Source organism: Rhinolophus sinicus, chromosome 15 (genome assembly GCF_057876585.1).
Source record: "Rhinolophus sinicus isolate RSI-liver-muscle chromosome 15, RSI-T2T, whole genome shotgun sequence".
NCBI lineage: Eukaryota > Metazoa > Chordata > Mammalia > Chiroptera > Rhinolophidae > Rhinolophus > Rhinolophus sinicus.
In genome coordinates, this window is record NC_142515.1 from 76,963,184 (window position 1) to 76,983,578 (window position 20,395).

Here is a 20,395-nt window from a genome sequence, read left to right on the forward strand (position 1 = left end):
TTAATATAAGACCTGGTCTTATTTTACTATAATATAAGACAGGGTATGATATAATATAAAATGTAATATAATATAATATATACCAGGTATAATATAGTATAATATAATATAATATAATATAATATAATATAATATAATATAATATAATATAATATAATACCGGGTATAATATAATATAATATAATATAATATAATATAATATAATATAATATAAATATAATATAATACCGGGTCTTATATTACGTTTTGCTCCAAAAAATGCATTAGAGCTGATTGTCTGGCTAGGTCTTATTTTCAGGGAGACACAGTGTCATTCTGGAGTTGTCAACCTCTTTCAGTCTCTTGGCCCCAGGAAATTTTCACAATTGGTGAGCAAGCCTGGAAACCTGGGAAATGGTAAAGGGGTGAGAAGCTTCTTGGGGGACAGCCTAGGTTGGCCATCAACCTCTGTGGGGAGGGTGTCGTGCGGGGGACCCTGCTCGCTGCGCCATTTGTCGTGCAGGGAGGTCTGCAGGGTCTCTGGTCCCGCTCCCCATACAAGAACGCAGGACATGGTGAGGCCAAAAAGGAACACCCACGGAGCCATAGGTAGGGGAGTCATACCACTATATTCTCTCTGGCGGCACTATACTCTCACTGGAGGCTGAATCCACACTGTCCGCAAACCGCCATCCACGCTTGCCAGCCCAGCCGCCATCTTCTTGCTAGCCCCCATTCTTCCTCTCCTCTCTTCTCCTCTCTCCCTCTCTCCCATAGCCGCAGCAGTTATATTAGCGGCTAATTGGCTAACTGGCTACAGCTGACGGCCAATCAGCCACAGCTGACGGCCATCTACTACCCGAGCCAGCACTCCTCCACGTGAGGCCGAGAGCCTGTAAACTACTTTCTGGGGCTCTGCCCCCACAGAGGGGTAACCCCATGTTGGATGTTTGTGCCCACCACATGTGTACGGGGACCCCGGGAAACACAGGCTAGATGGGAGCGTTTGCTCACTGAGAATCATCTGGCCTGTTGTGGTAAGGAAGGGTCCTGTACAGGAAACTTCAACCATCAGAATATTCCCCTGCTGAATTACTAGACATTGGATATAAATTTCAACAAAAGCCTTGAGAAAGCCTTTCAACTTGGATGATGAGGGTTTGGGCCACAGGGGCCACCGGTATCTCTCTCTCCCAGCCTGAAGGAGAAAAAATGAGTAATATCACCATTCACATGGGCCTAAGGCAATATCTGCTTGGAGATCATTTTTTAATGGATTGGATAATAATGGAGATGTTGGGGGCCTGGCCAAATGAAGGAGACCTCTGGGGACAAGCCAGTCCCCGGAAGTCCATAGAGGAAGTTCAAGCTTTGTTGCTGAAAGTAGGAATGAGACAAGCTATCTAAGCCCAGGTGTTTGAGAGGCTCACAAAGTTGTGTTTACTGCAGTTAAGAACAATCACCTTTTGCAGGCAGCCTCCAAAGAGTGGTATGGCCCTTTAATTTCCCTTTTAAGTCCGATATTCAGTCAAGGTGATTGATGTGGGGTGGGGCTAGGCGGGGGCGGGGGAGTCCATGGCAGATTCAGGGGAAACTGAGCAGGGCTGAAATTGGGTCTGCCTTGTGACTAAAAAGGAGACTCCAGGGTTTCCATACCCCAAAGAGTAAATCTAAACATAAGGGGCCCATCTGTGTCACCTGTAAATGGAGGTGGCATGATTTAGTAACAAGTGGGACCCCGTAGGAAGGACAGATGGCCTGATGCAGTTCTCGTGGAACTACAGAAAAAGTTATGCTGTGACCACCATTCTGGCCTCTCCCTTTGGCCCCTCTGGTCACTGCCAAGGATGAGATAGAGCCCTGGTCCCCAGTCCACCACTGAATTTACCCACTGGGTTCCTCCAGTTCCCCAAGACTAGCGGTGGGACCTGGGTCACCCACAAGTAAGGGTGATGGGAGCAACTAGAGGCCTCACACAGAAATCACAATATATTGATCCCCCTGAAACAAAGGGAAGACCTTTACCCTTGTGAATACAGATGCAGAGCCACCCTCATATATGGCAACCCTAAAAAATTTGGGGGATCCTGGGCTGCCATGGATGGGTATGGGGGAAAGCAGTATGAGTAATTAAAAGTTTTATTATCTGTCCAAATAGGGTGCCTTCCCATCACTCCTATTTACTGTTCATTTCCCCAACTCAGGGAAATATTTTGGGAATGGCTATTCTCCTGGGAAAGACATTAGAGACATCACTGGAGGAATTTCATCTCCAAGTACAGGAGGTTAAGGCCACCCTGAGAGGCCAGGCCCATTGGGAACACATCAACCTCTCTCTTTGGTCTCTGGGCTTTGGGAAAATTTCACAACAATTCCGGAGCATTTAGTACACTCACAATGGTGTGTGACCATCACTTCTATCTCCAAAGCATTCGCATTGTCCCCAAGAGAAACCCTGTATCTATTAACTTAGGTACAGGGTTCCTGTCCATTCCTTCCCCCAGCCCCCGGTAAACACTAATCTACTTTCTATCTCCATAGATTTGCCTGTTCCGACATTTCACATAAATGGAATCACACACTGTGTGGCCTGTGTGTCCGGCTTCTCTCACTGAGCCCCGTGTGCTCAAGGTCCATCCACGTTGTGGCGAGTGTCAGCGCCTTCTCCTTTTTGTGGCCAAATAATATTTCATTTAGACACTGATTTTTTTTCCACCTATTTCCCCATCTTTTTACCCCATTAAATAGTTTTGATTCTGTGTTTATGTTTGACTTTTTTATTCATAGAAGAGAAAGGTGCTATGTTTCCAATTCTGATCAAATGGTTAATTTTTATTTTTTTAAGATTTTATTGGGGGAAGGGGAACAGGACTTTATTGAGGAACAGTGTATACTTCTAGGACTTTTTTCCAAGTCAAATTTTTGTCCTTTCAATCTTAGTTGTGGAGGGTACCGTTCAGCTTCAAGTTGTTGTCCTTTCAGTCTTAGTTGTGGAGGGTGCAGCTCAGCTCCAGGTCCAGTTGCCGTTGCTAGTTGCAGGGGGCGCAGCCCACCATCCCTTGCCGGACTAGAGGAGTTGAAAAAGCAACCTTGTGGTTGACAGCGCACTGGCCCTTGTGGGAATCGAACCGGCAGCCTTCGGAGTTAGGAGCACGGAGCTCCAACCCGCCTGAGCCACCGGGCCGGCCCTCAAATGGTTAATTTTTATTTCCCTGAGAATTCTAGAGTTTCCTGACACCTCAGGCACTCAGCCACCCATTCGCTGGGCTTTGTAGCCTAGTTTGTACATTGCATGCTTGCGGGAGAGATAGACCAACGCTCATTAATGCTCTTCCCTCTGGGCACAGGTTCCGTTTTGCGAACTGATCAATACCACCCTCAGCATTCTGGATGAGGTCTGTGCAAAGAGAACCACCGCTGTTTCTCTGGAGGTAATGATGACGACGTCTTTGTCATTGTTTTGTGTTTCGAACATCTTGGAATATTTGGGGTGCAGAAAGTCCTCTTTATAATTAATGAGTTATGAGTTAGCATTTAATTTATGACAGTTGTAAGGTTTTAAAAATTAACATAGAGTAAAATTGCCCTTTTCTGTGCAATTTTAGGAGTTTTAGCAGTACCCAAATAGATTGGTGTAACTACCATCCAATCAGAATACAGAACAGTTCCATCCCTCCCACCTCAAACTCCCAGGAACTTTCCCTTTATAGCCACCTACTCCCTCCACCACTAGCCCCTGTGAATCCCTGATCTATTCTGTCATTATAGTTTTGTCTTTTTAAGAACGTTACATAAATGAAATCACACAGTATATGGTCCTTCGAGTCTGGCTTTGTTCGCTCAACATAATGCCTTTGAGTCGTCGATGTTGTGTTTATCAATAATCCCATGTCTTGTTTTGGCAACCATTAGCGACATTTAGTACATTCACCATGTTGAGCAGCCATCACCCTTGTAGTTCCAGAACATTCTCATCACCCCAGAAGGAAACTACATAAGCAGCTCTCCTCATCCTCCCTCTCCAAACCCCTGGAAACCACTAATCTATTTTCTGTCTCTGTGGACGTGCCTGTTCTGGACATTCCACCTACATGGAACCACACACTGTGTGGCCTTGTGTGTCCGGCTTCTCTCATGAGCACCGTGTGTTCAAGGTCCATCCACTGTAGCGAGTGTCAGCACCTCCCTCCTTTTCATGGCTGAGTAATACTCCATTGTCTGGATGGACCATAGATTGTTTGTCCATCATCTTTGAAGGATATTTTAATTGTTTTCACTTTAACAGCATTTCTTCATTGGCCCACCCCCACCCCCAACTTTTGGTGATTATCAGTAAAGCTGCTACAAACATTGATGTGCGGTTTTTGTGTGGTTGTACACCTGAATTTTTATTTCTCTAGGGTATGACCTTAGAGTGGGATTACTGGGTCATTATAACTATAGATTTAAAACCTAGTTTTTCTTACATCTTTAAATTGGACTAATGGATGTTGTCATTTTATTTATAAATTCTGTTTTTTGGTATGAAAATAAGAATAATACTTTCATTGTAATTTGAATAATTCAAAATTAATTTATTAGTATAACATACTTATTCATGAAATGTACGTGCGTTCATAGGGTTTTTAGATTAAACTTCCATAAATGATGAACCCTTTTTACAAATTTAGTTAAATTTCCTGAAATATTTTATACTACGTTTACAACTGTTATTTCCCTCCAAACTTCACGTACCTATGAGGAAATTTATAAACCTAAAGTCAAGTTCACTAGACACTTAAGGAGTTCATGAATCCAGTCAATCAAATGTACAAATATAATAATCCAGATTTTTTAAAAGTTCCATACAGTTTATAAACAGCCACGCTCTCTTAAATCATTCATATTAAAATCACAAGTCTAGTTGCTTTTTACAATGAAGTCATGTGGCTAATTGGTAGCTTCTCTAATGTGTCAGATTGTCCCAAACCCTTCAAACCACAGATTTCCTGATTATGCCAAAGATTACAAAACCTTCTAAATTTAACACAAAAATATTACCACGATCGAGTTTGTCTGCTTAAATGAAATTTTAAAACTAAGCTAAATTTGTTTTATTATTTTTAATGTTTAATTTTTTTTTTTTTACGTTCCTGGGGTTACAAAGTAAACTTCCCAGCTAAGGAGAATATATTTAACATTCCAAAGGGAGCTTTAATGCGATTTCAGCAGCCATGGAATTGAGGGCTACTTTTTTCCAGGATGACTCTAGTTGAGATTTTTCTGTTATGTCAATGGGGAGGGATCCCAAACTCCTGCCTTTTAGTTGGGAAATAGTTACAGAACTCAGTGTACCCTGTTTCTTCTGGACAAACATATCTTGAGTTTCACCCTTACCCCCAGACTGTATTGAAATTTTTTTCATCTTTTTATCACCTAATTTGGATAAATAGAAATTAGTATCCTTGCTAAGGTTTTAGTTAATGTTCTTCACTGTCTAACTGAATTCAATCAATTTCTTCCTTGCATTTAGTAGATTGTGAATTCTTTTCATTTTTTTATTGGGTTCAGAGTCACATTTTATAGTCAATTTATTAACAATAATCAATAATAGGGAAAGCATCAACATTAATATTACTGTTATTATTATTGCTATTCTTTTCTTAACTCTATTCCTCAGACATAACCAATGTTATCATTTAGATGTACACCTTTCCATACCTTTTTACTTTGTGAACGCATGTATCAGACACACAAAGTCATGGAAGCCATTTATTGAACACCTACTATGAGAAGTTTAGAGCAGTGATTAAGGGTTTAGCCTCTGATTCCAGACTGCCAAGGGTCGAAGCTTGTTTCTGCTAGATATGTGTCTTTGTTTCCCCATCCAAAAATGGAAATAATAACACACTGTCATAGCTCTCTTCCTAAAATTAAATAAATTAATATATAACCCAAATGGCTCATAGTGTTAGTTATTTTTATTTTATGTGCCAGAAACATAAATACCATAAATATAAAAATTTAAAGTAGTTGTTTTTTAAACTAAATGAGATAATATATACATGTCATTCTATAATGTGCTTTACTTAAAAATAGCTCATGGGCCTTTTTGCTCACTAAATCATATAGGTATACTATGTCATTCTTTTATTAACATCTGCATACTATCCCACTGACCTACTTCCATCCTTTACTTAACCAATCTGATGGACATTTAGGCTCTCTGACTTGCTATCACAAATCATACTGAAATGTGCATCACTGAGCAAGATCCTTGCACAATTTTTAAGTATTTCTGGATGGATTAATTCCTGGAAGGGAAATTTCTACGTCAAAGGGCATGTGGAATTTATTCTGTTACAGGCGTTGACATTGCAGCCATAAAGGCTGTTCCAATTTACGTTCCCAATGGGGCCTCTTGAATCAAGAAAAAGAGGCTGAGTGGCTACCCTCTTCCTTTTCTTTTCTTTTCTTTTCTTTTTCTTCTGGTCTTTTTTTAAAAATTAGTTTATTGGGGTGACAATGGTTAATAAAGTTACTTAGGTTTCAAGTGTACAATTCTGTAATACATCATCTATATATCACATTTTCTGTTCACCACCCAAAGTCATTCTCCTTCCATTGCCATATGTTTGATCCTGTTTACCCTCATCTACCACCTCTCTCCCCCTTTACCCTCTGGTAACCACTAAACTATTGTCTGTATCTATGAGTTTTTGTTTCTTTCTTTGTTTGTCTTGTTCCGTTGTTGCTTTCGGTTTTATATCCCACATATCAGTGAAATCATATGGTTCTTGACTTTTTCTGTCTGACTTCTTTTTTTTTCTCTTTAAATTAAAGTTTCTTGGGGCGACTATTTTTAGTAAAGTTACATAGATTTCAGGTATATAATTCTGTAATACATTATCTATATCTCACACTGTGTGTTCACCACCAAGAGTCAGTTGTTTTTCCATCACCGTATATTAGACCCTGTTTACCCTCTTCTAGAGCCCCTCTCTCCCCTCCCCCCTTACCCTCTGGTAATCCCTAAACTATTGTCCATGTCTATGAGTTTTTGTTCTTTCAGTTGTTTGTCTTGTTCTTTTTTGTTTTTGGTTTATATACCACATATCAGTGAAATCATATGGTTCTCTACTTTTTCTGTCTGACTTGTTTCACTTAGCATAATAATCTCAAGATCCACCCATATTGTTGGAAATGGCACTATTTTATCTTTTCTTATGGCAGAATAGTATTCCATTGTGTATATATACCACATCTTCTTTATCCAATCATCTATCAAAGAACACTTTGGTTGTTTCCACATCTTGGCCACCGTAAATAAAGCTGCATCAGAGCACATATATTTTAACGGATAAATGTTTTCAGATTTGGGGGGTAAATATCCAGGAGAGGGATTGTTGGGTCATATGGTAATTCTATTCTCAACTTTTGAGGAGCCTCCACACTGCCTTCCATAATGGCTGTACCAATCTGTAGTCAGGATGCCCTTTTAATTCTTCATTTGTCTAGACTGTCAACACACTCTCTTAATGAAAGAGAGAGGACAGCTACTATTTCACTGATGCGAGACAGAGAAGAAGAAAGAGAGAGGGGGGAGAAAGACAGAGAGAGAGAGAAATCAAAAGTGAGAGCAAGTGTGCATACAAACACCACTTTCCTTGCAGAGTATGGCTGAGAGATTTGCCTCTGTGCTTGAACAAATATCCATGTGGTCCAACCTCACCAAAGACGAGACATCCACCTTGGCCACAGTCTTACTGGAGAGCGTGGAGAGCACCACGCTGGCAGCTCTTCTGAAACCCTCAGCGAACGGCAGTCAGATTATTCAGACGGAACACTTGGGTAGGCTGTATCCTTCATGGCAAGGTCACACCTGGGTGCCGATTCTGAGGGGTGACTTTAGCAATGCGATTCTCCATGGCTTTCCCATCTACCATTTCCCCAACTGTTTCAAACTGCTGAACTCACAGCGAAGCAAGTCTAATCATATTAACAACATCTCCTATGTATTGCGAGTCATTTGCTGTGTTCAAATATTTCCAGCTCTCTCTTCTGGGCCCATTGTGGAATGGTACTTCCTGGCTTGGAGTTAGGTGGGATTTTGTGATAGTTCTTAGTTGTGAATGGAATAGTTGCCAGTGTGAGACCTTCCAGAGCTTTCTTTCCCTTTGCTCTGGTGGCAGGCTGTGTTTCAGGTCCCAATTTCTCCATCTTTGCAGGTCCTAGATAATACAGAGCACAGTCCCAAGTCAGTGTGTTAATGGGAAATACTTGTTATTTTTAATTCACTAAGATTTGGGGTTGTTATTGCTGCATGACTGATCCTTTCCTGACTAATGTAGCTTGGCTCTACCACCCCGAATGTGCATGATCTGTGAGCATTGGGGATCCTGGGTGCTATAGACCTTTTACAGCAGCACCCTACTCCTGGTACTAGTTCCAGTATCGGTCACATAACCTAGGAAATTCCATCTTGATGGGTTCCCAGGAGGCCAAGAGGTGGAAATAGAGTATTTGGTGGACTGCCTCCAGCAGTGAACAAGGCTGGCCTCGTGAGTCTTACATTTTAGTGAGTTGAGTCAGATAATAAACAGACATCTGGTATACCAGATAGAGCTAGTGCTACTGAGAAAAATAAAGCAGGCTGAGGGGACTACAGAGCATCAGGATTAGGGGGAGCATTGCTGTCTTACACAGGGTGGTTAAAGGAAGGCTTATGGGGGCAGGGACCTGAGGGAAGGGAGCCCGGTAGATTATTTGGAGAAAAAGCAAGTTCAAGAATACTTGGTGAGTTCGGGGAACACTGAGAAGGCCAGTGTGGCTGAAGTGGAGTGGAGGACTGTAAAAGCTGTAAGGGGAAGGAGTCAGAAAAACAGGGAGAGGAGATTTTGTAGACAAATGCAGGGACAGAGGATTTTGTTTGAAATAAGAAGTGGGGGGGCAAAATTGGAGAGTCAGAATAGGCATGGCATTTTCTGGCTTACATTTTAAAAAAGTACCTCTGGTTCCATTATCTATTATGTTTTCACAAAGAGTGCTGTAATGAAGGCCATGATACAGGCGAGAAGTCTGAGGCTCAAAGAGGTTAAGACATTGCTCAAGTTTATACAGCTGGTGAGAAGCAGAGCATGCGGGCCTCCTAGGTAGTGTCACTGCAGAACCTGAGCCTTTGTCTACTATGCTGGGCTTGTCACAGTCCCTTTCTATTTCCTTTGGCTTTGGAAAACTTGTCCAAATTTGGAGTTGCCAGAGGGCCACAGCTCTGTTGCCTTCCATCACTGTTGACTTCAACCCCATTTTTCCCTGGTGTTTCTCCTAAGATGTGAGAGTTCACTCGTTAAGTTCCAATTGGGTTTCTCATTTATTAGGTGCTACCATCTGCCTATCATTCATGAAGGGGCTCAAGGTCATTCCGAGGATGAATTGGTCTTTCCATTCTTTCCTTGGCTTGCAACCGGGGATGTGAACCTGTGTCAGAGAGAAACCAAATTCACGACCCACTTTCTGGGTGACATCATGCAAAGTCTCCCTTTCTCCTTTTAGACATCGAGAGCAAAGTTATCAAGGACGAATGCACTGACGAGAACGTGGCCTTTAACTTGAAAGCCAAAGGGGATGGAATGAAGATTGGCTGTTCTATAATTGAAGCATCTGAATCCACAGGTACAGACCAGCTCATGAGACTCAAGGAGGGTAGTCTGGGTGCATTCAACCAGCAAATCACCTCTTAGGTGCCAAGACCTGTGCCAGGTGGTGAAAGAATCAGTGATGGTAGAGGCAGAAATAGCGCATACCCTTAGAGAGATTTCCATCTGCTAGGGAAGTCAGACGCTGCATAAACACTCTCATAATACTGGAGTGTCAAGCCCTTCACTCTCCTATACAGTAGCCACCGGACATCTTTGGTCATTGAGCTCTTGAAATGTGGCTAGGCAGTGAGTGTAAAATACATACCAGATTCCAAAGGTTTGATACAAAAAACAAAGGATGTAAGGTATCTCATTAATAATTTTTTATATTGATTACATGTTGAAATGATAATATTTTGCATGTGAGTTAAAAATTATTAAAATTAATTTTACCTGTTTCTTACTTTTCTAAAATATGGTTATTACAAAATTTGAAATTACATATGTGGCCCATACTATGCTTCTATCGGATAGTGCTATTCTGTATCGGGGTTGGCAAGCTTTTCCTGTAGAGGGCTGGTTAGTAAATATTTCAGGCATTGAGCGCAGTACAATCTGTCACAACTATTCAACTCTGCCATCATAGTGCAAAAGCATTCATAGATAATCGGTAAGGGAATGCATGTGGCTGTGTTGTAATACAACTTTTATTTACAAAACAAACAAACAATAAAACCAGACACTGGCACGATTGGCCTGTAGACTGTTAAATGTAGAAACTTAGTTCCCACCGCTGAGTCAAACTGTCCTTTAGAAATGCACATTCAAATTTATTTTTAAATGTGACCTAGATTTCTCCAGGTGATAGCACCTCAGGCTCTTTTTTTTTTTATGATTCTGTAGAGGGTCACTGATCTGAAGTCACTGGTGTTTCAATTTTCAGTGCAGAGATGCATGCGGTATTAAAGTATGTACATGTGTGTATATGTTGGGTCATCTGTAATACCTACTGAGCCGATTATTCCTTTTTTTTTGTTTTGTTTTTTTTTTTTTTGCACTTGGGAAATTTGCAGGGGCTACTGGAGTGGCTTTTGTCTCCTTTGTGGGTATGGAGTCTGTTCTAGATAAGAGCTTCTTCCAAGACCCGTTGGCCGACTCCAAGATGGAGTTGAAGATGAATTCTCACGTCGTTGGGGGCATCATGACAGGGGAGAAGAAAGACGGGTTCTCTGACCGAATCATCTACACTCTGGAGAATCTTGAGGTTTGTGATGATGTCTCCACTGGGCCCCCACCTACCTATCCCCACTGGGCTTAATTCTCCTTTCCGATGGGGACTCATTAAGGCAGCAAGCGTCCACGATTTCTAGCGACTGAAGCCAATCCTAGAAGAATGAGCTCTTGTATTTGTATGTGGCGTTCTTCCACTCCTCAACAGGCAAGACTTAGGTTAGATTAAGTGTGCACACTGCTGCACGGGCATATAGATGGATTTTATTTACACTAGCTGTGACCAAGTAAGTAGTAGAGACAGGGCTGGCATCCAAGACATTTCTTTTTTTTTTTTTTTTTTAAGACATTTCTTTTCTTCACTACACATCGAAATATCAGCATCTTTCTCCATTCCCTACAGAATATACCTGTATCTTTTTAACCCATGAGTGGTCATATTGAATCCATTTGAGAGGGATTCTCAGGTGACCAGGGCCTTTCAATTTTCAGCCAAAGCAGAAGTTTGAGAGGCCCATCTGTGTTTCCTGGAGCACAGACTTGGGGGTTGGTAGGTGGACGTCATCTGGCTGTGTGGTCCTGGACGCCTCCGAGATGCACACTGTCTGCAGCTGTAATCGAATGGCAAACTTGGCCATCATCATGGCTACTGGGCAACTCACGGTCAGTATTGATACTCTGTGCTCTGGTTCCCCAAATTCAATGGGAAAATATTGACTAACCGTCCATGTGTGCCTCTCATGATGTTATGTATTATGGGGGGGGGGGGGAGTCATGGGGACAGAAGGTAGTGTGCCGTGCCTCTGCCTGTGGGGAATTCATGGTCTGGTTGGGAAGCCATGACACTTGTACATCAAATGAGGAATGACTCTAAATAGGTACAGGCACGATACCAATCACAGATCCTGTTTAATGAATGTCCTACTATATTCTGGACTCTTTATTTTAAATGTTTTTAAGGCCCATTTTATAGGATGGGAGGCTCAGTAGTCTGCCAAACCATGAAGCTAGTAATTGATGGAGGTGACATTTGAACCCAGGACAGTCTGGCTCCAGAGGTCACCTTCCACTAACCCAGAGGCTATGCTGTGGGAATTCAGAGGTGTTTCCGTGAGAGCTGGTGCTAGATCAGGAAGGAAATAGAGCATGAAAGGAGCGTTGGTGAGTGGGTGGACTTGGTAGAGAGGAAATACATCCTCACTTGTGGTGTTGTGAGTATCCTTGCCTATCACACCAGATCTGAGGTTCACTTTTCCAGCAGGAGGGCCAAAGTGATATTTAAAGGAATATAAGGCTTAGGACTTAGAATTGGATCCAGAGCAAGACTGACCTAGTTTCAAGTCCCATCTCTATCACTTCTTAGCTGTGTTTCCTTGGGCAAGTCGCTCAATCTCCCTGAGCCTGAGCCCAGTTCTTTCATCTCAAAAATGAGAACAAGAAAAAAAATAGTGATGACAACTAACATTCTATAGTATGTAATATGTTTCTGACACAGTTGTGAGTACGTTAAATATTTTAGTAAAATCCTCCTAAAATCTAAAACAATCCTATAAGGTAGTTACTATTAGTATCCTCTGCTGAACAGATGAGGAAAGTGAGGCACAGAGCAGTTAAGTGTCTTGTCCAAGCTCATATAACTAGAAACCGGTAGAACTGTAGTAAGTTTTCTTAACCACTATGTCACAATATCGTAGTGAGGAGCTCATGAGATGGTATCTTGCATATCTTTAACATATCTTTTTAAAAATTTTTTTTTTATTGGGGAATATCAGGGAACAGTATGTTTCTCCAGGGCCCATCAGCTCCAAGTCATTGTCCTTCAATCTAGTTGTGGAGGGAGCAGCTCATCTCCAAGTCCAGTTGCCATGGTTTTCAATCTTTAGTTGCAGGGGGCACAGCCCACCATCCCCTGCAGGAATCCAACCGGCAACCTTGTTGCTGAGAGCTCGTGCTCTAACCACCTGAGCCATCTGGCCGCCCAGGTTAACATATCTTTAACACAGTGGTTCAAATAAGTTTAGAATTAATTAAAAATTAACCATGAATAACGATACAGGGGAAGTGCTCAGCTTGTCATACTACTCCCAGAAGCTGAGGCGTCTCTGAATACCTGTGTATCAGGCGTGATTCAGTACAGGAAATAGGAACCGCTCTAGGTATTTCAAGCAGGAAGGAATTCAACACAGGGAATGGAGTACTCCCAAAATTGCTGGAAGGAATAGAAGAGTTGAAGTCAGGGGGTTGCCTCTTGAATTTTGCCTTCAAGATCATCTGTCTGCAGTTTGATACGGAGGTCAGAAATTGCTACTGTCAGGCCACCCCACATCCATGGAATTAAAGATTGGACAGTTGGAATGTGGAATCCAGCCACAGCTCACTTCTGTTAGCAGAAAGTTGGTATCTGCCTTCCCAAACTTTCATCTACTTGGAGAACTTAAATGATATCCAGGAACTTAGCCTCAAGAGATTCTGGGAAATGTAGTTTGTAGATATCCTGCCTTAGGAATATATGGGTGGGGTGTAGGACAGGGTGCTGATGGATGCCAATAGAAGCCAAAGAATGATGATGGATAATATCTAGTGTACTCTGAGTGTCAGAGGGAGCAAAGGTCCCCAGGCTCTTTCTGCCCAAGTCAGTAAGAAGTCTGGGTAATTCTTTTTCCTGCTTGGAGGAATGTTGGTCTCCGTCTAAATGGCGTATCTCTTTCCTGACAGATGGAGCTCGCCTTGTACATCATCAGCCACGTGGGCATGATCATCTCCCTGGTGTGTCTCGTCTTGGCCATCGCCACCTTCCTGCTGTGTCGAGCCATCCGTAACCACAACACTTACCTCCACCTGCATCTCTGCGTGTGCCTCTTCTTGGCTAAGCTTCTCTTTCTCACCAGTGTAGACAAGACGGACAACCAGGTCTCACATCCCTCAGACTCTGCCCCCGTCCAGCCCTATCATCTCCACATCTGCCTCTGCTCATCCCTACCCAACACCTTCTATAGTAGTTCCCGCCTCAGGACCTTTGAACGTGCTACGCCCTCTTTTCATAATATTCATCCTCCAGCACCTCACCTGGTTGACTCCTTCTTGTCATAGGTCTCAGTTTAAAATCATCTACTGTGGCGGTCCCTCCTATTACTCTTTAAACCATTGGTTTGCACTTGGGATGATTCTGCCCCCTAGGGGACACTTGGCCCTATTTGAAGACATTAATTGGTTGTCCCCACTAGGCGGGGGTGCTGCTAGCATCTAATGGGTGGAGGCCAGGGATGCTGCTAAACTTCCTATAATACACAGGACAAGCCCCCACAACAGAAAATAATGTGGTGATAGTGTTACAACTGTCACTACTGCTATAGCAGAGAAGCTCTACTTATCACTTTATTCTGCTTTCTTTCCCAGCACTTACTTGAAACCATATTGATTATTTGTTGTTTTACTTGTGTACCTACTTTTACCACTAGACTGTGTGCCCCATGAGAGCAAGAATTTTGGCCAATTTACCTCCAGAACTGTGCCAGAAACATGCTAGGCTCTCGGGGTTTTCCCAAAGGAGCACTGCTAACATGTTGGGTGCAGCCCCATTCTCTGGGCACAGCTTCCCCTCTCAGTGTGGGGTATTTAGCGTCCCAGCCCTATGAGAACTAAATGCTAGTGGGATACCCCACTCCCATCGTGTGACCAACGGTGGGCAAACTTTTTCTATGAAGACACAGACATAAGTATTTGTGGCTTTGTAGATCCTACAATCTCTGTCACAACTACTCAACTCGGCTGTTGTAGCGTGAAAATAGCCGTAGAGAATATATAAATGGGCGTGGCTGTGTGGCCATGAAACATTACTTACAAAACAGGCAGCCAGCCCAATGGCTGTAGTTTGCAGGACCCACCCCCACCCCCATATCTTCAAACGTCTCCTAAAGTAGGGTGATCGTCTACTCGTTTCTCCCCCAAAATTCTCCCAACTTTAGCTTTGACAGTCACGCGTCCTGGGATAACTCAGTCCCAGGCAAACCAGGACCATCGGTCACCCTACCAAAGGGATGGTGCCACCTGTGGTAAAGAATATCTCTATAAATATTTGTCGAATGAATGCATGGGCAGTGTTTGGGGGAACGCCAATCAAAGGAGGCCCTCCTCTGCCCTCTTCCTCTGAACCTGCTCCTTGGAGGCAGGGAGGTGAGGATCCTGAGTGCGTGTGCTTCTCCTCTCTAGGTGGGCTGCGCCATCATCGCGGGCTTTCTGCACTACCTTTTCCTCGCCTGCTTCTTCTGGATGCTGGTAGAAGCCGTGATGCTCTTCCTTATGGTCAGGAACCTGAAGGTGGTGAATTACTTCGGCTCACGCAACATCAAGATGCTGTACCTCTGTGCCTTTGCCTATGGGTTCCCAGGGCTGGTGGTGCTCATCTCCGCCAGCGTACAGCCACAGGGCTACGGGATGCATAATCTGTGAGTGACACCCCCCTCTCTCCCGGAAGACCCTGCTGCCAGGGTTCCTGATGATATATACATGAACCACAAGAAGAGCAATAACAATATGAGTTGTGTGGCTACCGTTTATTGAGCTCTTTATGTACTGTTGGTCTGGGGGCTGCCATGTACAGTAACACAGGTTGTGCACTGCACAATTTCAGGAGCCACTGTTTTCACTATAGATGAATGGTGGTGATGTAAACAGTGGATTTGATTGTAAAGTTTTAAAATCATGGACTTTGGAGCCAACCTGCCTGGGTTTGAGTCCTGGCTCCATTTACTTTCTAGCTGTGCTATCTTGGGTAAGTTACTTAACCTCTGTATGCTTCCATGTTCTCATCTATAAAATGGGGGCTAATAACAATGTTTACATCACAGTGTTGTTGTGAAGGTTAAATTCGTTATTATCAGCAAAACATCTAGAACAGTGTCTGGAACAGAGTAAAGCATTATACCTGCCATTATTATAACCATTATTACTACTGTTGTTTGTTTTAAAGCAAAATATGTTTGTTACATGGTTCCATGTGAGATGCTGGTAAGTACTAATTTTAAAAGAATTGTTTTTGTATTTATTTTATAGGGCATTAGAAAAAAGTTGCCGGCATACCAAACTCATGATTTCACAGACATAATTCCATTGTATAAGTAACAAAAGTGAGTCAATTTTGAGGAGGAAAAATTAGGTAAATGATAGGACAAGCAGTATGTGGATAGGGCAGAGACTCACCGTGTTATTTCATTTAATCCTATGACATACCCTTGAGACAGTGTTGCTGTTCTAATTTACAGATGAGGAAACTGAGGCTCAGAGAGATGAAAGACTCTCACCATGACAGTAAGAAAGGCACAGCATGGAAACATGAATCTGGTTCTTTCCAATCCCAGGGCCCCTATTTATCACCCCATGCTATAGGAACTTTGCTGTGCTGTGTTCAGGCATTAAATGTCCAGGTTTCCTCCCTGTCTGCCAATACTTTAAGAAAGGTCATGAGATAAGGGGTAAGAGAAAAGAATTCAAACTAAGTGATCACCCATCGTAACCTAAATCCTGTAAGCTTTACAGCCATATTATCATATTATCTCTTTACAGCCATATTATCTTCTCAACAAAAACCCTGTGTTAAGACTAGGGGGTCTTCATTGTGTACAGTATAAATACTGTCCCCTGGATTTGTGCACTGCACAACCTATGCTGTTGTACATGGTGGCCCTGAGACCAATAGTACATAAAGTAACAGCTTAATAAATGGGAGCTACAGAGGAAATTGAGGCTCAGCCTAGTTACAGAACTTGCCAGGGTCACATAGCTAGGAAGTGTCCAAGCTGAATTCAGGTCTGACTGCCTGGTCAGGAGATAGTGGTGACAATGCAAGGCTGCCGTGATGACGTGCCTGATGTTCTTGTGGGTGGTATAAGCTCTGACAGGCCAGAGAAGGATGATGGCATGTGGGAGCTGGGAAGTTCACGGAACGCTTCCTGGAGGAGGTAGAACTTGAGAGGGCCTTGAGCTCTATTGAAATGTACAGGGGCAAAGAGGAACGGGAGTGGCAACAGAGGTGAGGACAGAGGTGAGGGGGAGCTCGAGCTGTTTGGAGAACAGATGGACTGGACTGGAAGGAGGGGAAACTAGGGGGACATGACATTTGAAGAATGCGTTGTAGGCAGAGGGAAACAGTTTTAGAAGAGAATAGCATTGACAAGGATTTGAGATGACCTTCGGAAGCACTAGGAAAGTAGTGGGGAAGTGAGACAGCGAAGACAGGGAGCAAGTGCGGGGAGCATTCATGAGCAGGCACTGCTGTGAGTAACGGGGGGTTAATGCCCTGGGTACCAACGGGAGACAGTGTAGAGTGTGCACCACCGTCATCCTGTCTAAGAGGTGGGGGAGCTGGTGTATTTATCCACCAACTTCCTCTCACCAGCCAATGGTTGAGCGCTATACCTAGGAAAACAAATTTTCAAGCACTTTTATTCTGATGCCCCCAAGCAGAGAGCCAGACGCTGATAGGGAACTGGCCAGTCTTTACTGGAGTGGTCATTCCCGAAAGAGTAGGGACAGTGTCTTTTCATATTGCAAACATTTTCTCGCCAGGTATCACTTTACTACTGGAGATTCACATGCCAAGGAGAGAACATGTGGCCAAACTTGATTATTTTCCTTCTTTTGTGGAGAGAGGAGTACTTCTGCTAAAGGAATATTGGGGTGCCATTACTGAAAGTGGTGGAATGGTTGCTGGGTGGTGAAAACAGCAAATACCTACTAGAGGCATGATGGAAAGAGGCAGCACACTCTTCCTTTTTTCCTTCCTTCCTCCCACTCCGCCTTCATTTTTTATATTTATTTTTTAAAGTTTTTGTTATATAATTGACATACAACATTGTGTTAGTTTCAGGTACACAACATGATTCGATATTTATATGTATTGCTAAATGATCACATCACCATAATAAGTCTAATCTGTCACCTCACCTAGCTACAGAATTATTTTCCTTGTGATGAGAAATTTTAAGATTTACTTTTTTTTAGCAACTTTAAAATATGCAATATAGTATTATAATAATATATATATAATTGCCATGCTGTAATTACACCCCCAGGACTTATTAATTTTATAACTGGAAGTTTGTAGCTCTTGACCCCCTTCGCCCATTTTGCCCACTCCCACTCCCCACCTCTGGCAACCACTCATCTGTTCTCTGTATCTATGTGCTCAGTTTTGCTTTTTTAAGATTCCACATATAAGTGAGATCATATAGTATTTGTCTTCCTCTGACTATCCCACTTAGCATAACGCCCTCAAGGTCCCTCCATATTGTTGCAAATGGCAAGATCCTTCCTTTCAAGTATGGAATGCCTTGACCATGCAAGGCTTCGTACTGAGTGCTGGGTATTCAGAGATAACAAAACGTTCAACGTCCAAATTCTCGTGCAGCTCATAGTCTAGTAGGGGAAGATGGACAATTGACCAGTAAATGAACAACTGAAAAAGATATTTATGATACTGATAGATGCTATTAAAAACAAAAGGCAGCAAGCTCTGCTAGATAAGGGCCAGGAGTTAGGGACGGTATACTTAGCTAGGGATACTCAGGAGTGGCTTTTCAGAGGAGGAGACATTTGAGTTGAGATTTGAATAACAAAGTGTGCCAGTGGAAAGTTCTGGAAAGAGGGAAATGGGATTATAAAGGTTATAAATTGAGCATGGGCTCTACCTCGGGTACTAAGTGAATCTTTCAGGAATATTTATGGCAGGAGGGTCAGAAAGGATTTGCTAGGTTCCAAAGAAAACTGAAATGTGACCTGTCCCATCATGAGCATTTTCATCTCCGGCTTATCTCCCAATATTCTCTTCCATTAGTGTGTTTGGCAGGGCATGAGTAATTAATTCTAAGGTCAAGACTCTGAGACAAGCACAGACTTCTTCTGTTTCTCTCCATAGCTGCTGGCTGAATACGGAGACAGGGTTTATCTGGAGTTTCCTGGGGCCAGTTTGCACAATCATACTGGTAAGCAAGTTGCTTGATGCCGTGGGCTCTGGAGGAGGGACCTGACCCAAGGGATCAGGAAGTGCCAATGGAAGTGGCAGAGCCGAAGTCACTTATTCCTCCATCATGTTCTCCCTTTTGATCCTTCATTCTTGAGATTTCCCAGTTCAAGCGTAATTTCTTTGACTCATGATTCTTTCTATGCAACAGGTAAACCCCCTGGGAGGGACCACAGTCTTCTTTGTCCTTTGTTTCAGTAAGAATGGGTCTATCAATCTCTTCTGAGCACAGATGTTGAATGAGAGAAAAGGTAGAAAGATTCCCCCCCCCCCCAGCTTTTTTGAGGTATAATTGCAAATAAAAATTGTATATGTTTAAGGTGAACAACTTGATATTTTGATAGAGGTACCCATTGTTAAATGATCAGCACCACCAAGCTAATTAACATTTCCATCACCTCATATAGTTACCTTTTTTTTTTTGTTTTTTTCAGATAAATTTATTGAGGTAACACTGGTTAGTAGTGTTATACAAATTTCAGGTATACAACATTATGATACGACATCTGTTGCTCACCACCAAAAGTCTAATTTCCTTCCATTACCATATATTTGACCCCCTTTACCCAATTTGCCCTGCCCCTACCCACCCACTTCCCCTCTGGTAACCACCATTCTGTTGTCTGTGTCTATTTAGTTTGTTTTTGTTATGTTTTGTTAGTTTGTTACTTTTTGTTTCATATTCTGCCTATGACTGAAATATGGTTTTTGTCCTTTTCCGTCTGACTTAATTCATTAGCATAATACTCTCAAAATCCATCCATGTTGTGGAAAATGGCAGGTAGAACATTTAAAATCTATCCCTTTAGCCAATTCTAACAATACAACAAAATGTTAACTGTAGTCACCATGCTTTACATTAGCTCTCCAGAACTTACTCATCTTGCATAACTGAAACTCTGTAACTTTAGACCTACATCCCCCATTGCTCTCCCCCGGCCCCTGGGAACCACCAGTCTCCTCTGGGAAGCCTGAGCACTGTCTCCTTGCTCCCTTGCCTCCAGTCCAGATTCTACAGCCCTGCAAGATGATGTTTCTTCTGATTCATGGTGTCTTGTTTCCTTGCGTCACTTGTAATTGTTGATTGTGAGTTCATATTTGACTACTCTAAGTCTTGGGAATTCTTGTACTTGTATTCTTTCAGAGGGTTTTTCTCTGACCTCTATCAGATTTGGATAGGCATGTATTAGTTTCTTAGGGCTGTCAGAACAAAGTATCACAAGCTGGGTAGCTTAGAACAACAAACTTTTATTGTCTCAGTTCTGGAGGCCAGATGTCTGAAATCAAGGAGTCGGCAGGGCCAGAATCTCTCTGAAGATCTTAGAGAAGGTTCTGTTCCAGTCTCCTCTCCAACTGCTAGGCTTAGGCTTGTAGAGGTCTGTCTTCTCCCTGCGTCTCTTCATCATCTTCTTTCTGTGCATGTCTGTCTCTGTGTCCAAATTTCCCTGTTCAGAAGGACATTGTATGGATAAGTCATATGGATAAGGGCCCACCCCACCCTTATGACCTTGTTTTAATTTGATAACCTCTGTAAAGATCCGATCTCCAAGTA

At 42.6% G+C, this 20,395-nt stretch overlaps 1 protein-coding gene across 1 annotated transcript in view; it reads left to right on the forward strand.

The window, feature by feature from the left end:
- Nucleotides 1-20,395, forward strand: part of ADGRE1 (adhesion G protein-coupled receptor E1) — a 55,698-nt gene that overhangs the window by 26,031 nt on the left and 9,272 nt on the right. Inside the window, exons 11-18 of the mRNA XM_019710826.3 lie at nucleotides 3,327-3,410; nucleotides 7,632-7,809; nucleotides 9,511-9,630; nucleotides 10,670-10,860; nucleotides 11,319-11,489; nucleotides 13,542-13,736; nucleotides 15,036-15,271; nucleotides 18,739-18,805. Coding sequence (XP_019566385.1) covers nucleotides 3,327-3,410; nucleotides 7,632-7,809; nucleotides 9,511-9,630; nucleotides 10,670-10,860; nucleotides 11,319-11,489; nucleotides 13,542-13,736; nucleotides 15,036-15,271; nucleotides 18,739-18,805 — 1,242 coding nt within the window. The remainder of the gene's footprint in view (nucleotides 1-3,326; nucleotides 3,411-7,631; nucleotides 7,810-9,510; nucleotides 9,631-10,669; nucleotides 10,861-11,318; nucleotides 11,490-13,541; nucleotides 13,737-15,035; nucleotides 15,272-18,738; nucleotides 18,806-20,395) is intronic.